This window comes from Mandrillus leucophaeus, unplaced genomic scaffold (assembly GCF_000951045.1).
Source record: "Mandrillus leucophaeus isolate KB7577 unplaced genomic scaffold, Mleu.le_1.0 Scaffold252, whole genome shotgun sequence".
Taxonomy (NCBI): Eukaryota; Metazoa; Chordata; class Mammalia; order Primates; family Cercopithecidae; genus Mandrillus; species Mandrillus leucophaeus.
The window spans coordinates 181,188-193,811 of record NW_012102610.1 but is presented as its reverse complement, the minus strand read 5'-3'; the positions used below and the strand labels follow the sequence as shown (position 1 = coordinate 193,811).

At 40.5% G+C, this 12,624-nt stretch overlaps 1 protein-coding gene across 1 annotated transcript; it reads left to right on the top strand.

Annotated features, from left to right (window-relative positions):
- The first annotated feature begins 5,948 nt into the window (after positions 1–5,948).
- Positions 5,949–6,740, top strand: LOC105542209 (glutathione S-transferase Mu 1-like). Its single transcript, XM_011983648.1, has one exon. The coding sequence runs from the start codon at positions 5,976–5,978 to the stop codon at positions 6,738–6,740; it is 765 nt and encodes a 254-aa protein (XP_011839038.1). The 5' UTR covers positions 5,949–5,975.
- The last annotated feature ends 5,884 nt before the right edge of the window (positions 6,741–12,624 follow it).

Sequence of the window (12,624 nt, the reverse complement as noted above, 5' to 3'; positions counted from 1 at the left end):
CCTGACCTCAGGTGATTCATCCGCCTCTGCCTCCCAAAGTGCTAGGATTACAGGCATGAGCCACCGCACCCAGCCTGAACCTTCTTTTTAATCTTACAGTTTCTCCATTTATCAGAATGTGCAACTGCTCTTGAATTCGCTCCCTTCTACTTAAATGTTGGATCCCACAATCCATATGCAAAAAATGAATTTCAGTAGAAATCCAACATTTCAGTAGAAAATCTATATCTCAAGCATTGTGCTAGATACCAGAGACACAACACAGGATAATTCGGAAAGTTTCCCATTCTGTGTACACCAAGTTCTTCCCCCGCCCCCCGCCCCACAAAATTGTGTAAAGGTTCTACTAGTCTCTACAGTGGTATCAAAAATAATTTCTCCTTTCTAATTTGGAGAACATGAACATTAGCCATTATTTGTTTCTCAGTAATTTTCCACATGCCAGTCATCCTATCTTGGAACTCCTCCTCCATCTCAGACCAAACCTCTCTCCTGCTGCATGACTTTTCCCATGTGACCCTTTAAATAAATTCTAAGATTTTTCCCATAATTAATTAATCTCAGAAATCAAAATGAAACATGTCACCAGGGTCTTATTTAAAGCCAAGAAATCTGTTGGCTATTATCCATCCTTGTTTCTAAATTAAACAACCCCAAATACTATTCTCACCATCCTTGTTTGTTAATATCAGGCATTTTCTCCTCAGAGAACGAGGGCCTATACAACAAAGACTTTTGATATGTGCGCACCGTAACACGAAGCACACTTATATTTCATTTCAATGATATATAAGGACGTTTTCCTCTAAAATTTCCACATCCATGTGCTTTAAACAGACTCACATACTAGAAATGAATTTTCCTGAGTAAAATACTGCCAGTTTTCATTTTCTGAATGATCCAAAGTATAACAGCTCAAAATCTTTTCTCAAAGTCTGACTCTTTGGGCCTGGTAACAATTTAACATACAACTAAATCTTTATGATTTACAGATGGATTGCTTGAATTATACTTTATCTTTGGTGACTCAGCTCTTCCCCACCTTTGCCACTTTGCCAGGTTCAAGTATGCTGGAAAGGAAGCAGAACTGAGTCAGAGTCAAACATGCGGAGTCTAATCATGGGGTGTGTGTATGTGTGTTTGAGAGAGAGAGACAGAGATTTGTTTAATTCCCAAGCCAAACTCAAGATGGTCCATTGTGTTGTTGGAGGAGATGGTTACCCCATTCTCCATGATGTTTTTATTTCACAGGGCTCATCCCTGTATCAAAATATCTCACGTGTGCCATAAATATATGCACCTACTGTGTACCCACAAAAATTAAAAATAAAAGAAAGAAAGCTGGAAGGCACATTAAAAAAGAAGATTGTTATTTTTTAAAGTCCCTCCCATTCAGTTAGATAAATTATTACATATAACTAAAGAGAAAGCTGGACACCTTTTCTTCCTGCCTTCCTTTTCCCCTTTTCCCTGCCTCACCCCTTCCTTTCTTCATTTCTAATATTCTCATTTCAGCTTAAAGCCAAAGGTTGTTTAGCAGCAGGGTAGGAAGGATACTTTATATCCAACCCTCAGCTTGATTTCTTCTAGTCCTTAGGGTGACATTGACCTGGCTCTGAGGACCAGTGCACTCCAGCTCCCCGGATGTGCTCTCCCGGCTGGTTGAGACCACAGCCTCTGCACAGCAGTTCACCCCGGAGCCTCCTGTGCCTGGCTGCCTTTGTCCTTCTCCCTCCTCTGTTTGCTCCCCGCTCATTCTCGTCTGCCTTTGTCTGTCTCTGTCTCATGCCTCCCTCCATCTCCACATCTGCTGTTCCTCTTCTCTGCTTCTCTTTCATTCACTAACATTTTCCCCCTTTTTCTCACTGAAACCTTGAAATTATAATATAAAATATTTTTATTCTTGAATTTAAATGGAAAAGGTGATTTGATAAATTAATTTCTTTAAAGATGTAATTGTTGCAACTTCTAATTTTTTTTCCAACAAGTTGGTGACCTTTGATGGAAACACAGCAGCATCACTGCAGCTTACAGAATTACTGCTTAGCAAATGCATGAGACATTCAAAGGGACTTCTGATCAGTTTTCTAAGTTTCTCATGATTATCTTTTTTTTTTTTTTTTGAGGCAAGGTTTCACTCTGTCACCCGAGCTGGAGTGCAGTGGCTCACTGCAGCCTCTGCCTCCTGGGCTCAGGTGATCCTCCCACCTCAGCCTCCCAAGTAGCTGGGACTTCAGGTATGTGCCACCACACACGGCTAATTTTTGTATTTTTTTTTTTGTATTTTTTGTAGAGATGAGGTTTCACCATGTTGCCCAGGCTGGTCGTGAACTCCTGGGCTTAAGCCATCCACCCTCCTTGGCGTCTCAAAGTGCTGGGATTACAGGCGTGAGCCACCACACCCTGCTTCATGATTATCTGAGAAAGAAAACATAATAAACATTGAAATGCATAATGATCATTTGTATTTTTGTTTGTTTGAGACAGAGTCTCGCTCTATCCCAGGCTAGAGTGCAGTGGCACAATCTCGGCTCACTGCAGCCTCTGCCCCCCAGGTTCAAGTGATTCTCGTACCTCAGGTTCCTCGGTAGCTAGGATTATAGCTGCCCACCACCACGCCCAGCTAATTTTTATATTTTTAATAGAGATGGGGTTTTGCCATGTTGGCCAGGCTGGTCTCAAACTCCTGACCTCAAATGATCCATCTGCCTCGGCCTCCCAAAATGTTGGGATTATAGGCCTGAGCCACCGCAACACACATGAAATGCATAATGCTCTTTCAGCAGGGTTGCCAACTTTAGCAAATGAAAATACAGGATGCCTAGTTAAATTTGAATTTCAGATAAACAAATCATTGTTTAGTGTGTGACCCATGCGATATTCGAGACAAATTTATACTAAAAAAAGTACTTGCTGTTTATCTGAAATTCAAATTTAACCAGGCATTCTGTATTTTATAATTGACTATATTCATAATATTTGTGTGTGCATATATATATGTGTATGTGATATTTGTGAGCTGGGTGTTTTTAATTTGGGGACTATTTACAGTTTCCTTGCTATTTCTCCTCCCTTATGCAGTATATAAAGTATTCCCTTTACATTTTACCCCTTGGGTATATATACTTTATTCCATTTCCTTCCAACTTTATCTTAAAAGTAGATGGGTTAAGAGAAAAACGTACCAATGTATTCAATTCTCTATCACCTCCCTCTGAAAAAGGTGTTTACTTAATAAACATCAGGCAAGGGCAGCACTTTTGAACCTCTTTTAAAACAGTCAGCTTTATGGTTACACTAAGTAGATTTGTTCTTAACTTCTCTCTCTCATTTTAAAACAAAATGTCTGAAATTATGAATAACTATAGTAATAGTAGCTAACATGTATTGAGCACTTACTATCAGGCACTGTTCAACATTATATAATGGCTTAAATCACTTACACCCCACAAACCATTGACATAGGTACCATTAGTACCCCTACTTTGGAGATGAGGAAAGAGACACAAAGAAGTTAGGCAAATCCCAGTTTCCCATTATTAATATTTTACATTAGTATGATACATTTGTCACAATTAATGGACCCATGTTGGTATAGATTATTATTAGAGCCCATGTTTCATTCAGATGTCCCCAGTCTTTCCCTCGCGTCCTGTTTCTGTCCCAGGATCCCATCCCGGGTGCCGCATTTCACTTAGCCATCCTGTTGCCTTGGACTCCTCTCGGTTGTGAGTTTCTTAGGCTTTCTTGGTTCTTGATGACTTTGACAGTTTTGCACAGGACTGGTTGCATATGTCGTAGAATGTCCTTCGGTTGGGGTTTGTCTGGTGTCTCTCATGGTTAGACTGGGGTTGTGGGTTTGGGGGAGGGGGACCCACAGGAATAAGTGCTGTCCTCATCAACCTTGACCACCTGGCTAAGGGGGTGTTTGTCAGCTTTCTTCATGATAAAGTTATTCTTTTTTTCCCTCTTTCCATACTGTACTCTTTGAAAGGAAGTCATATTCCTAACCCACACTTTATGGTTATTATGATTGAGCTATTTTTTAAACGTCAGCTTTATGGAGACACAATGCACGTTATATAATGCACCTATTTACAGCGTACAATTCTGTGGCTTTCAGTATATCCAGAACTGTGCAAGCATCACCTCAATCTACTTTAAAACATTTTCATCACCCCAAAAAGAAACCCCATACCCATTAACAGTCATTCCCCTTTTCCCTCCCCTCCATGCCTCCCCCAGCCCATGGCTACCATGAATCTACTTTCTGTCTCTACAGATTTGCCTATTCTGGACATTTCATAGAAAAGGAATCATGCAGTATGTGGTGTTTTGTGACTGGCTTCTCTCACTTAGCATAACGTTTTTGAGGCTCATCCATGTTCTAATATGTTTTAGTATTTCATTCTTTTTTATTGCTGGATAATATTTTATTGTATGGATAGACCGCATTTTGTTTACTGATACATCCATTGCTGGACATTTGGGTTGTGTCCACTTTTTGACTTCTATGAATAAGATTGGTACGCACATTCAGGTACAAGTTTTTACATGGACGTGTTTTCATTTATCTTGGCTAAACACCTAGAAGTGGAATTGTTGGATGTACTTGAGCTATTATTAAAAATAATAAAAAATGGCTGGGCGTGGTGGCTCACGCCTGTAATCCCAGCACTTTGGGAGGCTGAGGTGGGTGGATCACTTGAGGCCAGGAGTTTGAAAACAGCCTGGCCAACATGGTGAAACCCTGTCTCTACTAAAAATACAAAAATAATTAGCCAGTTGTGGTGGCAGGCACCTGTAATCCCAGCTACTCAGGAGACTGAGGCAGGAGAATAGCTTGAACCCAGGAGGCGGAGGCTGCAGTAAGCTGAGATCGCACCATTGCACCTTCAGCCTGGGCAAAGAGAGTGAAACTCTGTGTCAAAAAACCAAAAACCAAAAGCGAAAACATAGCTGACTAGGCTGTGGGCTGTCCCTGCTTCAGTTCTCCATACTGGCTAGGAAAATTTAGCTGATTGTCCTATAAAGCCAGAAAAGACCCCTCTAATCTGTGGGCAAGTACCCAAACTGCAAGAATGTTGACTAAGATGAAAGAAAACAGCTTCTAAAAGCCTGTCTACACATCCCATCCTATAAACCTAAGGCGAATAACATAGCTTATCTGTACTGAAAAAAATACAGATCCCATATATTACTAGCTTCTGTTAAAAAGTTATGATAGGAAAGTTGTCTGTCCTAAGTCTAGATGTTCTTCAAGGCGCACAAAGAGTAAGTTGTTTGTGCCACATTTTCTTTATCCATTCCTCCATAGACAGATACTTAGGTCAGTCTTGGCTCCATATCTCGGCTATTATGAATAATGCTGCAATGAACATGACAGTACAGATAGGACTTCAACCTACTAATTTCATTCCTGTTGTATACGTACACAGCAGTGGGAATGCTGGATCATAAGGCAGTTCCATTTTTAATTTTTAAAGGAATCTTAATACTATTTTCCATAATGGGTATACCAATTTACATTCCACCAACAGTGTACAATGGTTCCCTTTTCTCCACCCCTTTGCCAATACTTGTTATCTCTTGTCTTTGTGATAATAGCCAGCCTCACAGATGTGGTACATACATACAATGGAAAGTTATTCAGCCATAAAAAGCAAGGAAATCCTGCCATTTGGAACAACATGGATGAACCTGGAGGACATTATGCTGAGTGAAATCAGCCAGGCACAGAAGGACACATATTGTATGATCTCATTTATACATTGATATGGTTTGGATTTGTGTCCCTGCCCAAATCTCATGTTGAATTGTAATCCCCAGTGTTGGGGGAGGGGCTGGCAGGAGATGATTGATCATGGGGGCGGATTTCCCCCTTGCTGTTCTCGTGATAGTGAGTGCGTTCTCATGAGATCTGGTTGCTTAAAAGTGTGTAGTACCGGTCTGCAGAATCTGCACCAACCAGCACCATGCCCACGACACTGGGGTATGGGGACATCCACGGGCTGGCACACGCCATCTGCCTGCTCTTGGAATATACAGACTCAAGCTACAAGGAAAAGAAGTACATGACGGGGGACTCTCCTAACTATGACAGAAGCCAGTACCTGCATGAAAAATTCCAGCTGGGCCTGGACTTTCCCAATCTGCCCTACTTGTTCGATGGGGCTCACAAGATCACCCAGAGCAATGCCATCCTGTGCCACATTGCCCGCAAGCACAACTTGTGTGGGGAGACAGAAGAGGAGAAGATTCGTGTGGACATTTTGGAGAACCAGTCCATGGACAACCTGATGCAGCTGGCCATGATCTGCTACATCCCAGAATTTGAGAAAGTGAAGCCAAAGTACTTGGAGGAACTCCCTGAAAAGCTAACGCTCTACTCGCAGTTTCTGGGGAAGCGGCCATGGTTTGCAGGAGACGAAATCACCTTTGTGGACTTCCTCGCCTATGACATCCTTGACCTGAACTGTATATTTGAGCCCAGCTGCCTGGATGTCTTCCCAAACCTGAAGGACTTCATCTCCCGATTTGAGGGTTTGAAAAAGATCTCTGCCTACATGAAGTCCAGCCAATGCTTCCAATGTCCTTTGTTTGGGAAGTCAGCTATGCCTGGGAGCCTGGAGAACACTGGAGAACAGCCCGACTCCCTGAACCAGGCTTCTTCCTTTTTTCTTCTTTCCACTCTCTTCTTTTCCCCCCAGGCCTCATTGGCTTCCTTTCTTCTAACATGATCCCTCCTGCATCGAGGCTCTTTAAAGCTTCAGCTCCCACTATCTTCCATCAAAGTCCCCCTCCTAACATCTCCCTTTTTCTGCACTAACACCAACCTGACTGCTTTTCCTATCAGCGCTTGTTTCTTCTTTGAAAAGCTGGACTGATCCCTGAGCTCCCCAGCACTGTCCTCAAAGACCATCTGCATGCCCTGCTCCCTTTGCTAGGTCCCTACCCCAGCCCTGTGTGATGCCCAGTAAAGCCTGAACCATGAAAAAAAAAAGTATGTAGTACCTCCCCCTTCACTCTCTTCCTCCTGTCTGGCCATGTGAAGATATGCTGTTTCTTCTTCACCTTCTGCCATGATTTTAAGTTTTCTAACGCCTCCCCAGCCATGCTTCCTGTAGAGCCAGCTTGTCCAACCCACGGCCCACAGGCTGCATGTGACCCAGAATGGCTTTGAATGTGGCCCAACACAAATTTGTAAACTTTCTTAAAATATTATGAGATTTTGAACTCAAGATGGATCAAGGACTTAAATCTAAGACGTAAAACTATAAAAACTCTAAAATATAACATCGGGAAAACTCTGTTAGACATTGGCTTAGGCAAAGACTTCATAACCAAGAACCCAAAAGCAAATGCAACAAAAACAAAGAAAAATAGATGGAACTTAATTAAACTAAAAAGCTTCTGCACAGCAAAATAAACAATCAGCAGAGTAAACAGACAACCCACAGAGTGGGAGAAAATCTTTGCAATCTATACATCTCATAAAGAACTAATATCCAGAATCTACAAGGAGCTCAAACATATTAGTAAGAAAAAAAAAATATATGTATCATCAAAAAGTGGGCTAGGCTGGGCGCGGTGGCTCATGCCTGTAATCCCAGCATTTGGAGGCGGGTGGATCTCAAGGTCAGGAGATAGAGACCATCCTGGCTAACACGGTGAAACCCCATCTCTACTAAAAATACAAAAAAATAGCCAGGCATGATGGCACATGCCTGTAGTCCCAGCTACTCGGGAGGCTGAAGCAGGAGAATCTCTTGAACCCGGGAGGTGGAGGTTGCAGTGAGCTGAGATCATGCCACTGCACTCCAGCCTGGGCAACAGAGCGAGACTCTGTCTCAAGAAAAAAAAAAAAAAAAGTGGGCTAAGGACGTGAATAGACAATTCTCAAAAGAAGATATACAAATGGCCAACAAACATGAAAAATTGCTCAGCATCACTAATGATCAGGGAAATGCAAATAAAACCCACAATGTGATACCACCTTACTCCAGCAAGAACAATGAGTGGATAAAGAAATTATGGTGTACACACACACACACACACACACACACCATGGACTACTACTCAGCCTTAAAAAGGAATGAAATAATGGCATTTGCAGCAACCTGGATGGAATTGGAAACCATTATTCTAAGTAAAGTAACTCAGGAATGGAAAAACAAACATCCTTTGTTCTCACTCATAAGTGAGAGCTAAGCTATGAGGATGCAAAAGCATAAGAATGATACAGTGGACTTTGGGGACTTGGGAGAAAGGGCGTGCAGGATAAAAGACTACACATTGGGTACAGTGTACACTGCTCAGGTGATGAGTGCACCAAAATATCAGAAATCATCTCTGAAGAACGTATTCATGTAATCAAACACCATGCTCTAAAGCCTTATATACTGAATTGAGGAGTTTGAACTTTATTCTCAGAGCTAGGAAACTACGCACATAATCTGAGTGTGTGATGGTGCTGAGAGGTGTTTCAGAATGTGACCTCTAGCATTTGGCATCTGGCTTCATGATGTAGTTACTGTGTGTGAATTTCGATCTCTGCATCTGCAAAATACACTAATACTTGTGTTTGCCTTTTAAGAATATTTTGAGAATTAAGATAATACACACACACACACACACACGTATTAGGAGATTTTTTTGCAATTTTTTTTTTTTTTTTTTTTTTTAGCTCATCAGCTATTGTTAGTTAGTGTTAGTGTATTTTATGTGTGGCCCAAGATAATTCTTCTTCCAACGTGGCCCCGGGAAGCCAAAAGATTGGACACCCCCGCTGTAGAGTCTGCGGAATCATGAGCCAATGAAACCTCTTTTCTTTACGAATGACCCAGTTTTAGGTATTTCTTTATAGCAGTGCAAGAACGGACTAATACATACATGAAATCTGAAAAAGGCTGAACTCATAGAAGCAGAGAGTAGAACGGTGGTTGCCAGGGGCAGGAGTATGGGAACTGGAGAGATGTTGATCAAAGTACAAACTTTCCGTGCTAAAATGAACAAGTTCTGGGGATCCACCGTGCAGGATGGGTGGTAGTGGACGTATTCATTAATTTGATTGTGGTAATCATTATACAGTGCGTATGTGTATCAAATCGTCATGTTGGACATGTTGAATATATTCAATCTTTATTTGACAAGTAAAACTTTTTTAAATGAAGAGTAGTTTCTGCCTAAGTCTTGTTGTTGAAACTCTTCTAAGGTTGCTGCTATCGCTATTAGAACTAAGTATTATTATTTATAAGGAAAATGGGAGCTAGAAAAAGGCACAGCAGCTACTACTTTCCAAAGCAAGGGATGCATGTGCCATTTTAAGGAAGCATTAGCTAGAAGGAAAATGTAAATGATTTCACAGTTTTGTGCACCAACACTTCTACACTGGAAAAGTGGGAGGGACAGGAACAAAGAATGAATCTATATAGTCTGGAATATCACCTCTTCCCATTAGCTGCTCATGGTAGGAACTAGTTCAGCTAATCAGCAAGATTAACAAATCAAAAAATATTTGATCATTTTCCTATCCTTGGTGAAATGAAATTAAGCCTGAGCAATTTGCAATAGGTAGCATTTTAACTGTTCCCTTAAAAAGGAACTGTTGATGGTACTTTTATAAAATTGCCTTTTTCCATATCTATTATTCCTTTGAAATATGATCACCAAAATTAAGCAGCACATTTTTAGGGATGGTATTTTTGCAGAGAATAAGAAAGGTGGAAATAAGTCTGTTTGTGATGCATCATAAGACACCAGAAGACAGTGGTCAACAGAAACTCCGCAGTCTTCTCTTTCTTTTGTTCCTTTTTCCTTCCTGAAGGATCTATTATAGGGCCCCTCACACAACCGGAATAAAATAGCTGTTGGCTGATTGCTAACTGATTTACTTCTGTCTCCACTTACAGAATTTTGCTGACTCTTGATAGAAAAGATGCGTATTAAGCAATCTATTGAAATGCAAGTCATGGTCTGGTCATCATATGTAAGGTACAGCATAACGTTAGGGTATTGTACAAAAGAAAGTAACAGAAAATTGCTTCTTTAAAGAATGCAATCGTGGGTGTACACTAAAATAAAGTCCTTAAAAATGGTAGTGGTGCCTAGACTAGTGTGTGGTTTGAAAGGAGGATTCTCTGGTTGCTATTCAGATGGCAACATCTGAGGAAACAGCCAAAGGAGAAAAACTACCTAAGGAAGAGGGAGGAAATCTCTTTTCCTGGGGACATTTGCAAGCTGACTAGACTCAACTCAGCCTGGAATGATGTAGATCAGAGTTGGTGTGCAGGGAATGCGTCTCAGGTAGGTTGAGATAATGATCATTTTAGCCCTAAGGGGAGCTGGCCAGGACTGGGGCCCACAGAGAACCAAGGGTGATTATTTGTGTCCATGGGGGCCTCTTGTATTTACCCCTATGTGCCATAAAGGTATCACTTCTATCAACTCTATGATGTGAAACAGGTTGAGAAGCTAGTATATAGAGGAAGCTTGACAGAGGCTGACCTAGATGATTATTCAGCAAGGGTTAAGGATAAAACAAATTCTCCCTCACTCCTTCTCATGAAGATGAACTATGGTACAATAATTGCAATTCATTTTTTATTTAGCTTTAGAATTTGATTTTGTTTTTAGATTAAAATATGGGCATCGGTAATATCTTCAGGGAGTGGGAACCAAAGGGTTTTAGTCTAGCATTAGAGAACTCAGCATCAAGTTTTCTAGCACCTAATTTAACGTGTTTCTTGGTTACTCGATTCTCATAACTGGGGTTCCACCTTATTCCCCTCTGCCTGACATCCTGTCTTGATGTTTTGCCTTGTACCCCAGAACCCCCGGAACTGAGGTCCTTCTCTTGTTCTTACAAGTCTTTTCTCCAAAGGAATGAACTTCTCTGCTCCTGAAATCAAGCCCAGAGCATTCCAGGAAGAAAAAACAACAACATCTGTAGAGATGCTGAGACAAGAACAAACATGGCGTGTGCGGGGAGCTTGCAAGTCGTTCAGCATGACTTAAGTGAAATGGAAGGTTCTAAGAAGAGTAAGTGGTCGAACTACAAAGGTAGACAGCAAACATATCATGAAAGGCCTGACCTGTCATCTTAAGGATGACATAAGGTCCTCATGCCCTCATCCTGCTGAGAGTGTACTGTGGATACACAGATATTATGTATAGCATATGTAAACACAATACACATTTTAACATATTTTATTATAAAATAATGCACTTTATTATAAAATAACATACTTTATTATAAAATACTGCATGCTTATTATAAAAACACTTGGAAAATGTGGAGAAATTTTAAGAAAAATAAAAATATCACCTGTCATCCCATTAGCAAGATAGTATCATTGATATTTTTGTGTATTTCTTTCCAGATTTATTTTGTGCACATGACACATCATTATTTAACTTATGTAGAGTGGTCTGCTTCTATCACTTAACAGTACATCTTCTACTTTTCCCATGTTGCTAAAATTCTTCCAAAACACAATTTTAATGATTATATGACATTTCATCTTAAGTAGTACAATTTATTTAGACATTCCCTTAGTATTTGAAAATGGGTTGTTTTAAATTTTTTTCTTCTTATGAATAACAGTGCAATAAGTGCCCCTGTACATAATACTTATATTCTTCACTGATTATTACCTTGGATGGTTTCCTTGCAGTAGAATGTCTGGGTCAAAAAGCAAAAACGGGCCGGGTGCCATGGCTCAAGCCTGTAATCCCAGCACTTTGGGAGGCCGAGACAGGCAGATCACGAGGTCAGGAGATCGAGACCATCCTGGCCAACACGGTGAAACCCAGTCTCTACTAAAAAACTAGCCGGGCGAGGTGGCGGGCACCTGTAGTCCCAGCTACTCAGGAGGCTGAGGCAGGAGAATGGCATAAACCCGGGAGGCGGAGCTTGCAGTGAGCTGAGATCCGGCCACTGCACTCCAGCCTGGGCGACAGAGCGAGACTCCGTCTCAAACAAAACAAAACAAAACAAAACAAAAAACAAAAAGCAAAAACCGCAAAGCTTTCTAAGAATTTTCAAATTATATTTCATCAAGGTTGTGTCCACGTTTATTTGTATCAGAGTATCTCGTTACACTCTTCTCAACATTTAAAATTAAATTTAAAAAAACTCTGCCAATTTGACAAGCAAATAATAATATCTAATTTTTTATTATTGACAAATAATAATTGTAGATATTTATGGGGTACAATGTGATGATATACATACATTGTAGAAAGATTAAATCAAGCTAATTAACATATCTATCACTTATCTTTTGTGTGTTTGTGGTGGGAACATTTAAAATCTAATCTTTTAGCAATTTTGAAATATACAGTATGTTATTATTAACCATGGCTACCATGATGTAGAATAGATATCTAAAACTTATTCCCCCTGTTTGACTGAAACTTTGTACCATTTGACCAATGTCTAAACTTTCCCCATTCACCCCTCACCCCCAGTCCTGGTAATCCATCTTTTTAAATTATAGTTTAATTAATTTATTTAATCTAATAACAAAATTGGACATAGGGTTAAGGCTTTGTGTAATATGTGAGAACAATGCGAAGAAGAATGGCTTTTATTCTATGACGAGACTCCTTAAAAAGGTCCAA